General features: G+C 38.2%; 1 protein-coding gene across 1 annotated transcript; it reads left to right on the top strand.

Annotated features, from left to right (window-relative positions):
- The first annotated feature begins 896 nt into the window (after positions 1 to 896).
- Positions 897 to 3,616, top strand: LOC149218343 (putative mannitol dehydrogenase). The gene is made up of 5 exons (XM_089383910.1): positions 897 to 1,070; positions 1,178 to 1,291; positions 1,399 to 1,626; positions 1,827 to 2,266; positions 3,321 to 3,616. Exons 1-5 carry the CDS (start codon positions 982 to 984, stop codon positions 3,530 to 3,532), a joined length of 1,083 nt encoding a protein of 360 aa, XP_089240036.1. The 5' UTR covers positions 897 to 981; the 3' UTR covers positions 3,533 to 3,616.
- Positions 3,617 to 18,900: the final 15,284 nt, after the last annotated feature.

Here is an 18,900-nt window from a genome sequence, read left to right as displayed (position 1 = left end):
AAAAACCATTTTATAGGTTATTTTGACTGGACCGACTTTTCATAGCAGTTATGTATGAAACTTTTAAGTATTCACATTCATCTTAAAAAACCATTTTCTAGGTTATTTTGACTGGACCGACCTTTTATTTTAGCAGTTATGTTTAATGAAACTTTTAAATATTCAAATTCATCTTAAAAAACCATTTTCTAGGTTAATTTGACTGGACCGACTTTTTATAGCAGTTATGTTTAATGAAACTTTTTGGAAGCTTTCTAAAGACAACTCCCTTTTTATATGACAAAATATTAATATATTATGGGAACACTTTCCATACCTGTAAATTTCAGATGTCAAATACACTCCTTTCTTTGTCCAACTACATAGAAACCTAAGAGTATAATTCGCACACGGTATTGATCATTAACAAACCGGCTTTCGTTCCAGATGTTTGATCGAAATTCAAATCCACCTTTGCTTTGGGATTCTAGAAACCAAACATTTTCTCCGCATTGTCTGCACGACTCTCTATGTACACATGGCTGTATTGCTCGTAACTTGCCAAAACCCTGGGCCACCCTGCACCAATTTGATGCCATCGGTCGGTGGATTTTGATTAGCACGTGCAAGGTCGCCATTTTACAGCGATGTATCAGAAGAAGAATACAATCACTAGTTTGATGCAATGGGATAATAATTAGTTGGGGAGCACATGTTATCAGTAGGCCATATCCTCTGTTCTGGACCCTCTTCTGCCAAATGTGGAGACCGTCCCCAATTTATATTGGATGGGCCACGGCAAAATGCGACACGACTGACGGTAGAGGTTAGATGTTCAATCACGCAATAAACTTCTTTTTACATTTGACTCCACGAATAATTACACCCCAACAGTTTAAATACCCCACTACGCCTTTCCTCTTCCCCACTATTTCTGATCTGGCTGTTGTGAGTTTTATCGTCTGGAATACGACCTGAAATTTTGATTTTTACAAAGAGAAGATGGTGAAGCCAGGAGAATCATATCAGGTTGAAGGATGGGCTGCCAAGGACGACTCTGGCATTCTCTCGCCCTTTAACTTCCCTCGCAGGTGACAGAAAATAATGCTTGGAGATAATTTTTTTATTTGCAAGAAATTGCCAGTGGAAGGGAAGATTCAGTTTCGTTTTATTGAAATTTTTAATTTATTTTTGACAGGAACACTGGATCTCATGATGTAACTTTCAAGGTCGCATACTGTGGAGTCTGTCACTCTGATTTGCACCAAATTCGGAACGAATGGAAAAATTCCCAATACCCAATGGTTCCAGGGTAATGTCTTTCTTCTTTTCTTTTGTCCTTTTTTTCCACCAACCTTACCTTACGTCCCTATCAATTCATGCTCAATTTTAATTTTCGATAACCCTATGAAATTGCAGCCACGAAATCGTAGGTACTGTGCTTGAAGTGGGATCAGAGGTGAAGAATTTCGCTGTTGGAGATCGCGTGGGCGTGGGCTGCATGGTTTGGAGTTGCCAACAGTGTGATTCTTGTAGCAAAGAACAAGAACAGTACTGTGAGAAGGTTGTCTGGACATATAACAGCATTTATTTGGATGGGTCTCCCACATTTGGAGGTTATTCTTCTTTGATGGTTTGTGACCAAAGGTACAATTAGCTGTATGATTCATGCATTGGGATCACTTTTTTTTTCAAATATCTGGACCAAATACAGATTTAATCGATTCTGTAAAGTGAAATTAAGCAGGATTGTAGTGAAGATCCCAAAGAATTGGGATCAATTTTTTTTTTTCAAAGATCTGGACCAAATACAGATTTAATCGATTCTGTAATGTGAAATTAAACAGGTTTGTAGTGAAGATCCCAGAGAACCTGCCCTTTGATGCAGCAGCCCCATTGCTATGCGCAGGAATAACTGTATACAGCCCCATGCAATACTTCCAAATGACAGAGCCTGGAAAAAGCCTTGGCGTTGTGGGGCTTGGTGGTTTGGGACACATGGCTGTTAAATTTGGCAAAGCTTTTGGACTGAAAGTAACGGTGATCAGTACATCGCCTAAGAAGGAAAAGGAAGCCAGAGAGGATTTAGGGGCAGATCACTTCCTCATCAGCAAAGATGAGAAACAGATGCAGGATGCAGCCAGGTCTCTGGATTACATAATTGACACAGTGGCTGCCGACCATCCATTGTTGCCTCTCATTAGTTTATTGAAGGTGAATGGGAAATTGGTTCTGGTTGGCATGCCTGAAAAGCCTCTCTCTCTCCCTCCTGTGGCACTCACATCAGGTAACTCCTTGCAGTTCTCTTTCATTTATATAAGTTTTATTTTATTGCTATTGGTGCCCTGTTTTCGGCTACCATTATTTTTTTAGACAAGGGTAATGGAAAGAATGTTTTCGGCCACCATTAATTTTTTTTCTTTCATTTATATAAGTTTTATTTTATTCATATTGGTGCCCTGTTTTCGGCTACCATTATTTTTTAGACAAGGGTAATGGAAAGAATGTTTTCGGCCACCATTAATTTTTTTATATAAGTTTTATTTTATTGATATTGGTGCCCTGTTTTCGGCTACCATTATTTTTCTTAGACAAGGGTAATGGAAAGAATGTTTTCGGCCACCATTAATTTTTTTTTATGCAAGGGTAATGGAAAGAAGGAAAGAAAATTAGTCGAGGGTAATGGAAAGAAAGAAAGAAAATTAGACATAGGGTAATAGAGGGTAATAGAAGGTAATAGTAAAAAAGATTAAAGATAGTTTACTTTAATAGAAAGAAAGATTAAAGATTAAAAATTGAAGGTAATAGTAAGAAAGATTAAAGATAATTTATGGTAATAGAAAGAAAGATTAAAAATAGTTTATGGACTGATTTTTTTTATGTGTTTGATTTATTCCATTTTTATTCTGTTTTTTATGTGAAGTCTTGTAATAAATTCTTGGTCTCTCAGCTTTTTTTTGTGAAGCCTCACGCTTCTAGATAAATCCCTCACTAAATAGATTATCCCAAGAGCTAGCTGCCAGAATATCTGTATAACTTTCCCTGTTGTCTTTGAAGGTCTCACATTTTTAAATGAAATGTTTTTTCTGTTTCCATTTTTCCGGAAGAACAAAAAATACATACTCTTTCCTCAAAAACACATACTCTTTTTTCTCACACTTCTTTTGGCTATTTCCAGCGTCAGCAATAATTACTCTTTTTTCAGTCCGCAATAATTGATTCACTGAGTGTTTTTGTGTTCGGTGTTAGCGTTTTTTCTTCTCACACTTCTTTCTTTGGGCTTTTTCCAGCGCCCAGAATAATTAATTAACTAAGAGTATTTTTGTGTTTGGTGTTGGCAGGTCGGAAATTTGTAGGGGGGAGTGCAATTGGAGGAATAAAGGAGACTCAGGAGATGTTGGAGTTCTGTGGAAAACATAACATCACTTGCATGATAGAGAACATTCCAATCGACTATGTGAACACAGCAATGGAACGGTTAGCGAAGGGAGATGTAAAGTACCGGTTTGTAATCAATGTTGCTGAAAGCTTTTCTGGCCCAACAGCAAACTGATTGAGATTTAGAGGATGTGATTGAGAGGATGTTTCCATATTCTCAAATAAGATGTTTTTTTTTAATAAAATAAATGTTTCTATATTTGGTAGTGCCTATTTACAGTTCATGCTTCGCTGGTTTAAGTGTTTTATTTTTACCAAATTAGAATGTGATAGATATTTTTATTTGCGGGGTTTTCAATGTGTTTTTAAATATATAAATGAATTTATTATTTTATGATATCTATAAATGGTTTATAATATAGAAGTGAATTTAATATTTTATATTATTTATAAGTTGTTTTTAATGTATAAGTGAATTTAATGATATTTTTATTTTTGTGGTTCTTAATGTATAAGTGAATCTAAGAAATATGTTGTTTTTAATGTATAAGTTAATTTAATCATCATCAATATTAAAAAGATTGAAATACTTAAATTGAATGTATTTTATATTAATAATTTTATCATAAAAGTTTTTAGAAATTTAAAATTTAAATTTCATTAATTTTATTGTACAAGTTTTTAAAAATTATAAATTAAAATTGAAAGGGAGTCAAATTTTTCAAAATACTAAATCTATTTGTGATGATGATGATGATGATGGTGGTTAAAACTTTGGTCTATCGGATATAAAGAAACGAATTATTTACTTTGATTTAAGATTTTATTCCTATGCTCAAAAAGCTTGGAGAGAAGCCTCCCGAGCTCACTGTAATTTTGACATCGTAAAAGGCTAGGAAGCTCAGTGTTGCAACAAAGATTTTGAAACTAAGATCTAATGTGGTTGTACGCGGGGCACTCTAAGAGGAAGTGATTTTCATCCTCGATGTTCGTATTCTCACAGAGATGGCAGAACCTTTCTATCCATGGTGTTTTAGGAACTACCCAACGATCTGTTTCATTATGGAGCTCATGAGAGTTCGTTCTAATCTTGGCTATATTAATTTTCTTCTTTGAGCTAGTTAAAACAGAGAGATATTTTTGATCTTCTAGGGTGGGGTTGATGACCTCCTTATAATATCTTAATTTTTTTTTAACTGCTAAATCTTTCTCACACCACATTTTTTCTTTGAACTTAGAAGTAACAATATTTTTGATGTTATTAATGTTTTGCAATGCAACATTCTCGTTGATCTCCGAATGGTTTAACCAGGCCCTGGTGTCTTTATACCAACCTCGTTTGAGCCTTAGGTGGTTTTGGCTGAAATTTAAAGCTAGCTTAGGAAGTCTATGGTCTCCTACGTTATTGAGTTTGTGCTTGTACAATAGAAGCCTAGTCACAACTAGGCTCTCGATAGGGGAAAGACCCACTTCTATAAGGAGAATAGGATAGGGTGTGTTGCTTTTAATTTTGAGGTTATACATTATAAAACACTTCTAGATTTGCTCAATCTTTCTCCAAGATTCTCTAGAGATGCTACAACCCCAAACCTCGCATCCATATAAGATAACCGAAGTGACTAAAGTTTCAAAGAGGAACTTCTTTCTAGCTCACATTACGAGGTTTGTCGTTTTACAATTATTTTCAAGACCAAGATAAGCTTTCAATCCCCCATTAATCCTTTTCTCAATGCTATAGTTCCAGTTGAGCTTGTGATGAATATCAATTCCTAGGTACTTGTAGGAAGACACTTCCTCCAAGTTACTATTGTCATACATAAAATTAGCGTAAGTATCCTTCTTGGATTTGATAATCATAACTTTTGTTTTGTCAGTGTTAAGAATCATACCCATGGTAGAGTAGAAATCCTGAAGAAGTATAAGTTGCTTATCAAGATCAGATGGGCACCTTGCGAGAAGAACAATATTGTCAGCGTAGAGAAGAAGGATGATGACTATCCCAGCTAAGATCGTGCCAGCACATCCTGCTTCCTCTAAACAACCTTCTAGCTTGTCGATGTAAATGCCAAATAGGGTAGGGGAGAGGGGGAAACCTTGTTTAACTCCGATATTACACTTAATATCTTTCAACCCCTCCTCATTGCTCTTTAACTTGGCAATTACATTCTTGTATAACCTTATAGCGACAGCTCTCAACTCAAAAGGAACCTTTAGCTCTTCTAATCTGTTCCAAAGGTTGTTTCTAGGAACCGTATTGAAATCCTTTCTAAAGTCCACAAAGCAACAAAAGGGATTGGATTTATCATTGCGGCATTCCTCCACAATGATCCTAAGTGTAACGAGGTGGTCTGTTGTTGAGTGTTGCTTTCTAAAACCCGCTTGGCCTTTAGCCCGCTTACCTTCACTTTCAAGCCATATGCTCAACTTCCTTTCCAAAATAATACCATATAACTTGGCTAGGAGAGGGTTGATCATAATTGTCCGATAATTAGAGGGGTTATTTCTATCCCCACTTTTAAAAATTGGATAATGAGGCTTTGAGTCCATGGTTTAGGGAACCCTTGCTTGACTGCTTGATTGAAAAACTTGTGAATGTGGGGGATGAGGACATGACCTCCAATTTTTAAGATTTCTGCCTGGTAAAATTCAATGTCCTTAGCTTTCCCATTAGCCAAGCGATTAACCCCAAAATCAATGTCTTCTAATGAGAAAAATTCTTTCGTTGTGCGCAGGGTTTCAAAGTTATCCATGACATTTGGAGATTCATAAAGCTTTTTAAGATAGGAATTCAAGTCGTGTAAACAAATTTTATTATTATCTTTAGTTTTCCTAGTTAGAATCTGCCTCCAGAATTTCGTAGGAACTACCTTATAGAGGTGTAAGAGATTCTCTTGTCTTTTACGAATACACTGCCTTTGTTTCCTTTTAGTTGGGTTTTGTATATTTTTATCTTGCCAATTTTAGGAGATTCATCAACAACTTTTTAAATTTCTCTCCTCGTACTTTTACAATCTTTGTCATACCATGGGTTGGTTTTGCTATTTCTTTTATAAACTTCAACTGAAAACTTGTTAATAGAATATGAGAGGGTTGTAGTAAAATTATGATAGAGATCTTCTATGTTGTCTATACTAGATAGAGGAAGCAAATTAGTTTTTAATTCATTTAGAAAGATATCTTTTTATTTCTATCAAAGATTAACTTCTTTTGGCTATAAGGATTATCTTCTATGGGATCTCTATGCATGACAAAATTGAGAGTTATAAGTAAAGGCCTATGATCAGAGTCAAGCTCATGGTCGTTTAAGATGTCAAAATTTGTTATTTCGTTGTATAGAGGGAGATCGGAGATAACATAGTCTACCACGTTGCTACCAAGCCCATAGATGCAGGTCATCTGGCTAGAATTGGGCCACTTCTTTAGACCGTTGCAAATTATGAGATCCTGAGCACTACAGAGCTTGACTAGCTCCGACCCAAATAAATTCTCCCCGAGGTCTTCAGAGCTCCTTTTGTATCGGCTAGCCAGAGGAAGGTTTTCGTCTAACCAAAGAGGATTAGGGTTGGAATGATTGCTTAGAAGAATAGCTTGGTTGCTTGAAGTTCAAGCATTAAAGTCACCCATTAAAAGGATATTGCCTTCATTCTTTAAGCTAGAAATGTCATTCTCTAAACCATTGTAAGGACTATTTTTATCTAGATTATTTTTCTTATAGAAGTTAAAATTGATGGGGGAAAAATAATAGATTGTTATGTAGGTCTTTTTATCAAAATGTCAATAATTTCTATCCAACTATATTGGTTGTAAGGATTGCTTTTATAAATCCTAGCATGGGGAGAGATGTTCTTCTTAATGTAACAAGCTATACCCCCAATGCCTCTACGGGAGGATCGCTTATTCCAGGTAGACCATAATGTAAAGTCATCTATGTTAGGGACCTTAGATGCTTCGTGCTCCCAAGTTTCAACAAACAAAATAATATCAACATCATTCGAGATCCAACTTAGCTTGGGGCCTTTGTACCATGGAAAGCCCCGAAAGTTCCAAGAAAGAATATGGAGCATGTTGAATTGCTATTTATTATTATCTTTTTGGTTTCTATCTCAAATAATGACTTTTCTATTTCTGATTATTGCCCATTGTTATAGCTCCAAATCTCACTCTTATGGTTTGTGATGCTGCACTTATGGCCTAGGGCAACCCCTCCTTCCAGACCTGGTCCAAAAATTTAAAAAACAGTGTTTTATTCCCTATACGCGACTTTTCCCTGTATTAAACGCGTGTATACGCGGCTCTGTCATACCCAACCCGCGTGTATCTATTAAAACACTTAAAAAAATATAATTTCCTCTTTTTCGGGCGGTGATCGCGGGTTTACCTGCTGGATCACCTGTTAGTGCCCGTGGCCCAACTGTTCCCAACCAACTCCTAACTAAAAAACTACTTTGGAGAGGGTATAAAAAGACATCAAAGGGAAGGCCAAGGGGAGAGAGAAAGGAGAGCAAGATTATTATGCTGAGATTTTTCCCTTAGACCAGGTCTGAAGTCCTTGGTGCATTCTGCACTTCCCCCATTTTGCATAGGAAACCCTTGTTTCCATGTGTATTGGTGATCATTCATCCTTGACATCATCATTGAGTAAGACTTGGAAGGAGCTCTTGTTGGAGGCTGGAGGCTGGAACGAATCCGGGAGGAAGCTTGCTTGGAGCCTGCTGAAGGTGTTCAGGTGATATCTTTCCGATATATGTACTTTATTTGCCTTTATATATAAAGAAACACGTCTTTGTTCCCGAATAATATTTCTTTATGCTTATGAGATTCTTGTGTTGAATTCTTATGAAAGTGGTTACTTAAAGATTTTTTATAACTAACTTTATAGCATAAAGATGATTTATATATAAACTTCTATACATGTACTGTTGTGTTCTTTGATTTGTTTGTCTTGCAGGTCAAAGAAAGAAGAAGGGAACTCCAAGAAGGGTTTGCACCCTAACGGTCTTCTCGAACGTAGGACCTTAGGTATGTACCCTAAACATTAGAATTTGCTTAAAAGTAAAAAAGATGGCTGTGTGTGTGTGTTTCTTTGTATAAGCAATTTTCAGTCTGGTAGAGTCTTAGCCCAAAGGACCCTAGGGGTACTTTCCCTTCAACCAGAATTGGCGACTCCACTGGGGACAACACTCTTGTTGTTCCTAGTTTGGGTAGTCCTCAAGCCAATCAAGGCTCAGTCCCTCTGTTTGTTGGTTCTGACTGTCTGATATTTTTTTGAACTCCAAGCTTTTCCAGTTTTTCAGTTTGTGTTTTTTATTTTTCTTGAAAGACTTCATATACGCACTTTTTCTGGATTACAGAAGCGTATATACGCAAGTTGCACTAAGTAAACCCGCGTATACGCAGGTTTCCTTAGTTACAGTCGCGTATACACGCATTCTGCAAATAATTGCAGGCGCGTATATCACATAATTTTCAAGATTTATAATTTTTCTTTTGCTGAATGTCTGTCTGGTGGTTTGGGTCAGTTTAAAACAGTCAATTCCCAGTGACAGTTCTCTGTTTAACAGGGGGCATCTTGTTTCGAACTCTCTCTAGTTATAAGGAGTGCTAGTCTTGTTTTTCGTTGATTGCAAGCGTCATTGATTTTTGACACACAAGGTTTCTGTTTAAGAATCTTGATTGCTCTGTTTCGGCAGAGTGGGAAGATTGTCTTCAAATCTTTGTGTCCATTTTGTTTTCATGACATTTATGTTTGCTTAACGAAATCGTTTTTATGACCATTTACTCCTTTGTTTCGGGAAATTTGCTTGTTACCAGTTTCTTGAAACTTGTCTTTTGATATTTTGGACTTTCATTGCTGCTTTTGATTGTCAAAAGCGTTTTCGAACACATTTTATTTTTGTTGAGTTTTCATCATTTGAAAGGTGTCAATTCACAAAAGTGTTTGGTGGCTTGTTTATCAATCATTAGTGTCAGTTTTTTTTGAGAGTTTTCCTTTGAAAAAGACTTTTTGGTTTGATTGAAAGAAAATCTTTTGAAAGTTTTTGAGTTTCGCTTTCTTAAACTTGCTTCTCATCTGATTTCCTTTTTTGCGAAGTGAAAGTGCCTTGTTTTTTATCTTAAAACTTGTTTTTATTGTTTGGACGAAATGATTAGTAACAAATCATCTTCTATCTAAGCATTTCAGTGGCAAGACAAAATTTGGTAAAGCAGCAACTTTCCTTCTTTGTTTTTAGAGTAGTCTTTGAATCGTGCATCCACATTTAGTTCTTGCATTAGGGAAAGATTTGCATCTCTTTTTAGGCATATTTAGTTTTGTTAGTTTTTGTGAGTGTGGAGTCTGAAAAGAAAAAGGAAAAAAATTTGTTTATATTACAAGTGCCTTCTGAACCTCATAGAAATTGCTATTCATCGAAAACAAAAGTGCATGTGCATGTAGCTAGGTTTTATTAATTTCTTTTGCGTCCATAAAACACCACAAGTTTCACCTCCATTACCTTTGACTTAAAGAACAGCCTAATAAAATCAAGCGCTTAATTAAAATCCACTAGAACTTTTTGTTTTAGTTATTACACCAACAAGTTTAGGATTTTAGGGCCTTGGATTAGGCGAGTGGAGAGTTAACTCTCCAAGGCCACACAAAACGTCAAACATAAGAGTCTGATTAAAGAGAGTAAATCCAATAGCGTTAGGGAGACCAGGAAAGCTCCGGATCTGGGAGTTAAGCACGAGGGTCTGTGAAGACAGGGAAGAGAGATACCCCCTCTCCTACTTGTCCGAACTTACCTCACGACTGTTCCGCCTGGCTTCTGCGACGAGTTGGTACCCATAGTTGCCTCTCCTAGGGATCTGCATAGGTGGCTGCGGAGGGGAATCCCGTGGCACCTGAGGTCGACGTTGTATCACTCTCGACAGTACTTCCGGAGGGCACCCTTGCGAAGCTTGGGGGCTTGCACCGGCGCAGACTGTTGTTAGGAGGTCAGCGTAACTTCCTCTGATACCTTCGCTGATAGGACTGGGCCCTCATCATCCCAGACTATCCTCGGAAGGCCCTTTGATTCACTTTCTCGTATTTTGGTGTCCGGTCTCAATCACCCGGAGCGGAAATACTTGAAAGTTGTTTGACTGGCTGTATCTTTAGGAACTTTATACTGTGTGCTCTGTGCTCCTAGTCGGCTTAGCTTTTAATTTTTTTGAGTCTTTAGTTAGATCTTAACAAAAAATTCAAAGTGGCTGACCGGTCTCCAAGACGGTCTCGAAGACTTCGTGGTCTCTCGCCACCTAGTTTAGAGCCTTCTCCTAGAAGGCGCAGAGGGAATACTACCGGTGGGGTCCGTCCCACGCCGGCTGACGCATCGGGGATTGATCCTCCTCTCGGGGATATTAGCGGCCAAGCAAGGCCTGGTACTTTTGAACAAGAGAGGGACGCTCCAGTCTTTTCTCAAGTTCGCTTTCAAGCGGAGGATAACGTAGAGGTAGAAGAACTTTCAGAATCATTAGTGATTCCAAATTCTCCACTACCATCTAGTGACCCAGACGTATTGCAATACGTTGGGCCTCCATTATATAGACCAACGAGTCCAGGTTACGCTACGCGCTTACCATTTATGATCACTACTGGAAGCATGGCTTCCACGAGTGCTGCGACTATGCAAACCCCAACATCGGTGCAAGGGGGAGGAACCATTTCCATCCCCTCCGCTTCCTTGTTCGGATCGTTTGCTAGCACATCTTTGGTTGGGTCTACCTCCATTCCGTCCACGAGTGGAAATGCCCAAACCAATGCTTTTAGTACTGGTTCCTTCCTTTTTGGCACCCAATCACAGGGTATTCCGTCAGTTCCGTTCAGTGCCGCTACGTCCATGATGGGCGGATCGGCTTCATTTCAGGGTTTTCCTTTTGGAAGTGGTCATATCCCACATTCCAACCCAACGGTAGGATCCATGCCTTTTTCTTCAATAGGACAAAGCAGCAATCCTTTCCAAGGTTGGAATAACCCTGGGGTTAGTAACGCAGGAACTGCGAATCCATTTATTGGCCAACAAGGAAGTAGGCCGTATTCCACGGTTAGCATGTTTCAAAGTATTCCTCCCCTCGCTTCGGCTTGGAACCCATATCAGGGGTTATCGACTCCTTACAATTCTTTAGGAGGAAACTTTGCAAGCTATGGAGCTTATACGGCAGGAGTTGGTCAAACTCCGAATTTTGCTGGACCACAAGGCTTGCCCTTTGGTTCAGCTGGTTCTACTGGTCACTTGGGGCAGCCTGGTGCCTCTCAAATCCCAGGACAATCTTTTCAGAACTTGGGGAGTTCTGCCCAGTCTGGGTGGAATCCCCTAGGTCCTCCTAGGCTTCCTTTTCTGGCAACGTTAAACTTGCCAGATCTCACTAAGCTAACGAACGACCCTATCAGATACAATCCGGCCTGGCCTCCGGTCCCAACCAAACTCCCTTCGGACATCCCAAAATTCGAAGGGAAGAGTGGTGAAGATCCGGGCGATCATGTAACCACATTCCATTTGTGGTGCTCATCTAACTCCCTCATCGAAGATTCGGTTAGGTTGAGACTTTTTCAGCGCACCTTGACTGGTAATGCGGCTAAATGGTACATAGAGTTGCCAGGGGGCAGCTTTACATCGTTCGCTGACTTAGCCAATATCTTCTTGAATCACTTCCAGTTGCCTGTCCGCTATGATGCCGGAACTGAACTTCTGGCTACCTTTCGTCAGGATAAGGCAACCCACATTTCTGATCACATACAGGAATGGAGACGGAGAAAAAGGCTCATTAAAGCTGAAATCCCTCCTGAGTACCGTCTAGAGTGGTTTTTGAAGTCTTTGCAACCTGAGATCTCCAAGGATGTCTCCATGTCTGGGGTCTATTCTGAGGAGCAAGCCATTTTTAGGGCCCAGCAATTAGAACTGATCTACTCTCAGTCTGGGATCCTCCAAAAGTACTTGCCAGATGCTCCTGGATCTAAGGTTGATTTAGCTAAGCCAAAGCCAGGTCCGCATGCGGATGGTATCGTGGGGTCTGTAGACTCGACTACAGTGAACTTGTTGAATCAATTGCAGCAGTTGTCATTACAAACTGCTCCTAACAACCAAGTCACAATGTCTAATCCTCCTGCTTCCCAAAATTCTTCCATTAACGCCGTCCAATCCGATAACCCCAAAGGAAATCAAAATTCCAATGGGAAAAAGAAAGGACGTGGTAAAAAGAAGAACTCGGATGGGAAGCCCGATGCAAATAAATCCGGCAACAACGCTGGTGGTGGTAAGGGTGAGTCGAGAAAGAAAGTCAAGTTTCCTTGCAAGTTATGCAGTGGGGACCATCTAACTCATCTTTGCCCTAGAATCGAAGACGCTCAGCGCTTGTTAGCACAGCAAGGGACTTCTAGTTCGCAAGCTGTGTTGACTAACCCGTTTCCCCAAGGGCAGCAACTTCTTGCTGGCGCAAATTCGAATCCTGGGACCTCCTCAGGGGGCAACCAGGAAGGGGAAAAAGCATCAAATGTTTTTATGATGGGTTCAAACGTTAACGTGACTACTCGGTCACGTGATTATGGTGAAGCCGAAACATCTAAGGATAAAACGGTTCCCGGAAGTAATGACCTTCATATCGAGCGACCTCCTGTTGAGACTATACCTAGGATACCGAAAGGTTCCGCCAAACGCGCGACAATTAACCCCAATGCTAGAGCTGCTCAAAATTACTCCATTGTGGAGGATTTGGCTCAAAGCCCATGTGCTATGTCCGCTTTGGAAGTTCTCCAGTCGTGTCCGTCTCAGAGAAGTGCTTTACTCTCCGCCATTGGAGCAGTCGATCCAGCTAACTCTCTAGTGCTCTCTTTTGACATGTCAAATGTCAAAAAGAGACTCCCTCATCATATGGCTTTTCAGGTAAAGTCAACATACCGGAAAATCAATATTTTTCGCACCGTTATAGATGAAGGAGCTTCCACATGCGTCATGTCCATGTCATGTTGGAAGGCTATTGGTTCACCTTCGGCTGTTCCTTCACCAACCGTCTTAACTGCATTTGATGGCCATTCTCACAAGCCGCATGGGATTATCCCGGCCTTTCCTATATGTGTTGGAGGGAAGGTCGTTAATATCGAAGTTGAAGTCGTAGATGCTAACCTAGACTATAATCTCCTATTAGGAAGGAACTGGGTGTACGAGATGGAAGCCGTTGTTTCGACTCTGTTTCGTGTCATTTGCTTTCCTCATGAGGGGAAAATCATTAAGGTTGATCAATTGGACTATGCTCCAATCGATCCTCAAGCAACCTCCGACTCTACTGTTCCTTTGGTGGATAACCCTCGCCCGCCGACTGAGAATTTAGGAGTAGGGATGTATTCCTCATTGATGGGTACGTTTGATCTTCCCTCTCCTTTTGCAAGAATTAATGCTATTTCATCATCCAAGGAATCTTCTCGAGAGGAGTTCTTCCGAACTCATCATTTTTCCGACCCTTGGACCTTGCCTTCACCTACGACCACATTAGTTGAAGGGCAAGTTAATGGAATGGCATTTCCTATATCTGCAGCTGAGCTTAGATATCAGGCTATCGTAGACTCTGCAGATAACCATTCTACTCCCTTTTCCGAAGAGGAGCTAGATGGTCATGTGGCCCCCGCTTGGAGCTTTGATTCTAACTCTGCCTTGGACTGCTTAGATTCGGTTCTACCTTCTGAAGAAGCAATCCTCGAAATTATGATGGGTATAGATCGACCTTGGGAAGACTTACACCATCGCTCATATTTTCTTCCTCCATTGCAGGAAGTAGAATCTAGATTCTCCGAGCTCGTTGGTAGTGATGTTTGTACGGTATCGAACCCTTTGGCTCCAACACACACACATGCTGAAGGTAATATGTCGGTAATCTCAAAAACGATACCTATAAACATCTCTAAAAATCCTAACATCATCGAGAATATCTTCATCGGAAGTGAGTGTTCCCCTGAAGAAATTCAAATTTACACCGACCTATTCAAGGAATATCGTGATGTATTTGCTTGGTCTTATGAGGAAATGCCCGGCATTGATCCTTCTATAGTCCAACATGAAATCAAGACGTACGAAAACGCAAAACCGATTCGTCAAAGGCTTCGGCCGGTTAAACCTAGGAAAGCAGCGGCTATCAAAGCTGAGGTTGAGAAGCTGCTAAGGGCGGGTTTTATATACCCTGTTCCTCTTACAGATTGGGTTTCGAATCCAGTCCCTGTGGACAAAAAGCAAGGAACAATCCGCGTATGCATCGATTTTAGGGACTTAAACAAGGCTTGTCCAAAAGACAATTACCCCACGCCATTTATTGATCAAATTATTGACGAGTGTGTGGGTAATGCGATTTTCTCCTTTATGGATGGTTTCTCAGGTTATAATCAAATCTCTATTCGTCCTGAGGATCAGCATAAGACTGCCTTCATATGTCCCTGGGGTACCTTTGCATATCGAAAGATGCCCTTCGGTCTTAAAAATGCTGGAGCCACCTTTCAGCGGGCCATGTCTTACGCTTTCCACGACATCAAACATATCATCGAGGCATACTTAGATGATCTCGCTGCCCGTTCTCGAAAGAGAACTGATCATCCTAGTCATCTTCGATTAGTCTTTGAGCGATGTCGTTTTTACAAAATCCGGTTGAATCCTAATAAGTGCGTTTTCGCGGTTACATCAGGTCGGTTGTTAGGGTTTATAGTTTCCAATGAAGGGATTCGGGTTGATCCCTTCAAGGTTGAGGCAATAGTTCAGTTGCCTCCCCCGTCTTCAATTCGTCAACTTCAAAGTCTTCAAGGGAAGGCCAATTTCTTAAGAAGGTTTATAGCAAACTATGCCGAGATCACTAAAGGGTTCATGCGTTTGCTACGGAAAGGAGTTCCATTCCTGTGGGACGACTTTGCGCAGCGGTCGTTTGATGCTTTGAAAAAGGCATTAGTCTCTACCCCGCTTTTGAGTCCACCGGATTACGGTAGAGACTTCCTTTTATATCTCGCTGCAGCAGAATCTACCATTGGTATGGTTCTAGTTCAGGAAGACGATGCTCTTGTCGAGCACGTGATTTATTATTTGAGCCGAGGCTTGATAGGCCCTGAACTCCGCTATTCTCCAGTTGAGAAGTTGGCCTTGGTAGCAGTCCATGCTGTCCAGAGGCTCCGTCATTACCTTTTGAACGTCCTTTCTCAATTCTGCTTGATCTTCTGGAATGAGATCTTCATTTATAAATATTCTCGTTCCTTTTAGACTTGTGGTTTTACTAAGTATGTCATACTTATGGTTAGTAGAGCTCACCTTTATTCGGATTAGCCTTCCTTTATTCTCAGTTAGTTTCTCCAACCTTGTTGCTTCTGTGAGACACGTTGTTTCAATTTGTAATCTGTTATGTGGCTAAAGTATCCTCGTCTGCCTCCTCTTTCAAACTGAAGATGATAAGGTTCAAGGCCCTTTTGTTACACTCATGGTCTAATTCTATCAATTTTTTCATTTCATCTTTAATTGGTTTGATATCTAATTTACCTGCCACACTATTTAGGGTGAGGCGGATATTAACTTTTTCTTCTAGCTCTTTAATCATGTCCTTCATTTTAAGACTCTCTAAAGTATCAACATCTACTTGCTGGGATGTTTGGTTCATTTCTTGGTTTTGTTTTTCTATAACCTACAACCTAGTCTCCATTGCATCCATCTTATTCTCCAATAGTTCTATTTTATTTTCTATTTGTTTTTGGATCTTGTCTTCAAAAGATGTGAATTTATTTTCCAGCATGGCTACTAACTCTATTTATGGCTTGACTTCTCTTTCTTCTCTACGTTTCTCTAAAGACTCTATATACTCATAGAAGCTCTGTAGAGTAACTTTGCTAGGTCTACCTTTGGTAATATTTGGTAATTGTGGTGAATTATTCATACTTGAAAATATATGAGCAAATATGTATTAGAAACATATAAGGAATGTGTGCACCTGATATCAGCAAGTCGGACTGCAGACGCACATGCCCCAGATCATTTTTCTATTACTGTAGAGAGATCGTAAATTATAACCGCAGAGATCATAAATTATTATCGAAGAGAGATTGTAAATACATCACCTTAAATTATTACCGCAGAGATCGTAAGTATTACCACAGAGAGATCGTAAATTATTATCGCAGAGAGATCGTAAATACATCACCCTAAATAATAAATGTACATTTATATAATTTCAAAAAATTTAAAACAATTATTAAAATATATATTACTTTAAAAACTAAAATATTAAAAAATTAAAAAAATTTAATTTAAAAATTATATAAATGGATATAGTTTCAATGTTTAAATTATATAAATTGATATAGTCTTAATGTATTTCTATTTATTAATTAAAAGCTTTTAATTTAAAAATTATATAAATTGATATAATTTTAATGTTTAAATTATATAAATTGATATGGTTTAAATGTAATTTTATTAATTTATATAAGATATATAATTTCAATGTTTAAGTTATATAAATTGATATAGTTTCAATGTATTTTTGTTAATTTATATAAGATTTAATTTTTATGAGATTTTAAAGTCAAATTCAATAAAAATAATTGAATATGAAATTAATTGTTAGGATAAAACTTACTTTAAAATATACTTCACATATTGTTTGTTCATTCCATATAAATTAAAATTTTGAAAAAGAAAGCAAAACCATTTATTTAACTTCACAACAAAACAAATTAGGAAGGTTGGTATTGTGGAAAATATTTTGGAAATGAGAAATGGATGTGAGTAAGAGTTGACAATCCAAGAGAAAGTTATTTTCATCTTCAACCTTGTTAGTATCATAAAGGTGACAAACTCTTTTGTCCAAAGGTGTTTTGGGAATGTGTTTTTCATCTTCAACCCTCTTAGTATCGCAAAGGTGACAAACTCTTTTGTCCCAAGGTGTGTTAGGAATCGGCCAACGCCCAGTTTCACTTTGAAGCTCATGAGAATTAGTTCTTAGCTTGGCAATGTTCATCCCAAGGTGTTTTGGGAATCGACCAACACCCAGTTTCACTTTGAAGTTCATGAGAATAGTTCTTAGCTTGGCACTGTTCATTTTCTTCTTAGCATTGGTCAAGACACAAATATAATTCTAGTTAGCAAGATTAGGGTTGATCACCTCCTTATAATACCTTACCTTCTTTTTTCTAGTCTAACTCCTTATTGTCCCACAACTTATCCTTAAATTTAGAAGTAATAATATTTTTAATATTATCCCCCAATGTTCTAGCCAAGAATGGGCATCCTTATGCCAACCTTGCTTGCACTGGATGTGGGGGTTTTGGCTAGAGTTAGAAGCAATTTTGGGGAACCTCTTGGCTTTCATGTTGTAAAGTTTTTTCTTATACATAAGATACTTAATCATAGTCATGCTTTCAATGGGGGAAAGACTAGTTTTAGTCAAGAGGATAGGGTAGGGAGTATTTCCTTTAATCTTGAGGATGTAGGTTACAAATTGCTTTTGGATCAACTTGACCTTCGTCCATGTTTCTCTAGATACACTGTAACCCCAAACCTCACATCCATATAAAACAATAGCACTGACGAGAGTCTCAAAGAGGAATACTTTTATATTCCATACCCAAATATTTGTCTACTTACAATTGTTTTCAAACCCATAATATGTTTTCGAGCTTCATATTATCCTTTTCTCAATACTATAAGTCTAGTTGAGATGATAATGAATGTCAGTACTCATTTATTTGTATGAAGACATTTTCTCCAAGTAGTTCTTATCATAAATGAAATTATCATAGTTGATCTTTTTGGATTTAATTATCATGGCTTTAGTATTGTCAATATTAACTATCATACCCATATTGTGTTTAAAAATAGAGTGCAATGGATATAAGCACTATTTCCGAACTATGGTAATTACTTGTGAATATATATTATAGTTCCTTTATCTTCATCAAGCAATCACACTTCAGAAATTCAACTAATAACTATGAGAGGAAAGTAGCGATCATAATGTGTATGAGAAATATATGTGTGTGATAAGTGAATATGTAAAATGAAAAATTCCAAGTGTATTTTATACTCAAGATACCCAAGTGACATGTAGCATTGAAGAACACAGAAATAATGCTGGGCGGTAACTCCTAGTAAGTATATTATTTGCATTTTGTTCTTTATCCCATCTTTTACGCAAATATTTGCTTAAATTATGGTGGGTAGTAATCATGGTAAATATGTTATTCATGCGAGTATGAACTATTTTCAAAGATCTTCATTTTAAGAGGTTTTGTTGATTTCCTCTCTTTTAATTTTCTTTATTCTAATTTAAAATTAGTTTTCTTTCATGTTTTTACATAGTATTATAAATACATCAAGGATTATGAAGACCAACCATAGTTGCATTCTTCAACACTCCCTCTTAGCTACAGAGGTATTCATAAAGTCTAACAAGATGTCAAAATTTTGATTTTTTTTTTTTTTTAAGGAAACACTAAATTAACATCATTATCAAATCAATATCAACATTATCATCATCACACTCATTTATATCAACCCTATTGAACTATAATAA

The sequence above is a fragment of the Pinus tabuliformis genome, chromosome Q (assembly GCF_031772625.1).
Source record: "Pinus tabuliformis cultivar Carrire ecotype Pingquan chromosome Q, CPIR1, whole genome shotgun sequence".
NCBI lineage: Eukaryota > Viridiplantae > Streptophyta > Pinopsida > Pinales > Pinaceae > Pinus > Pinus tabuliformis.
Note: the sequence above shows the minus strand (reverse complement) of the source record. Positions and strands in the feature narration are given on the sequence as shown.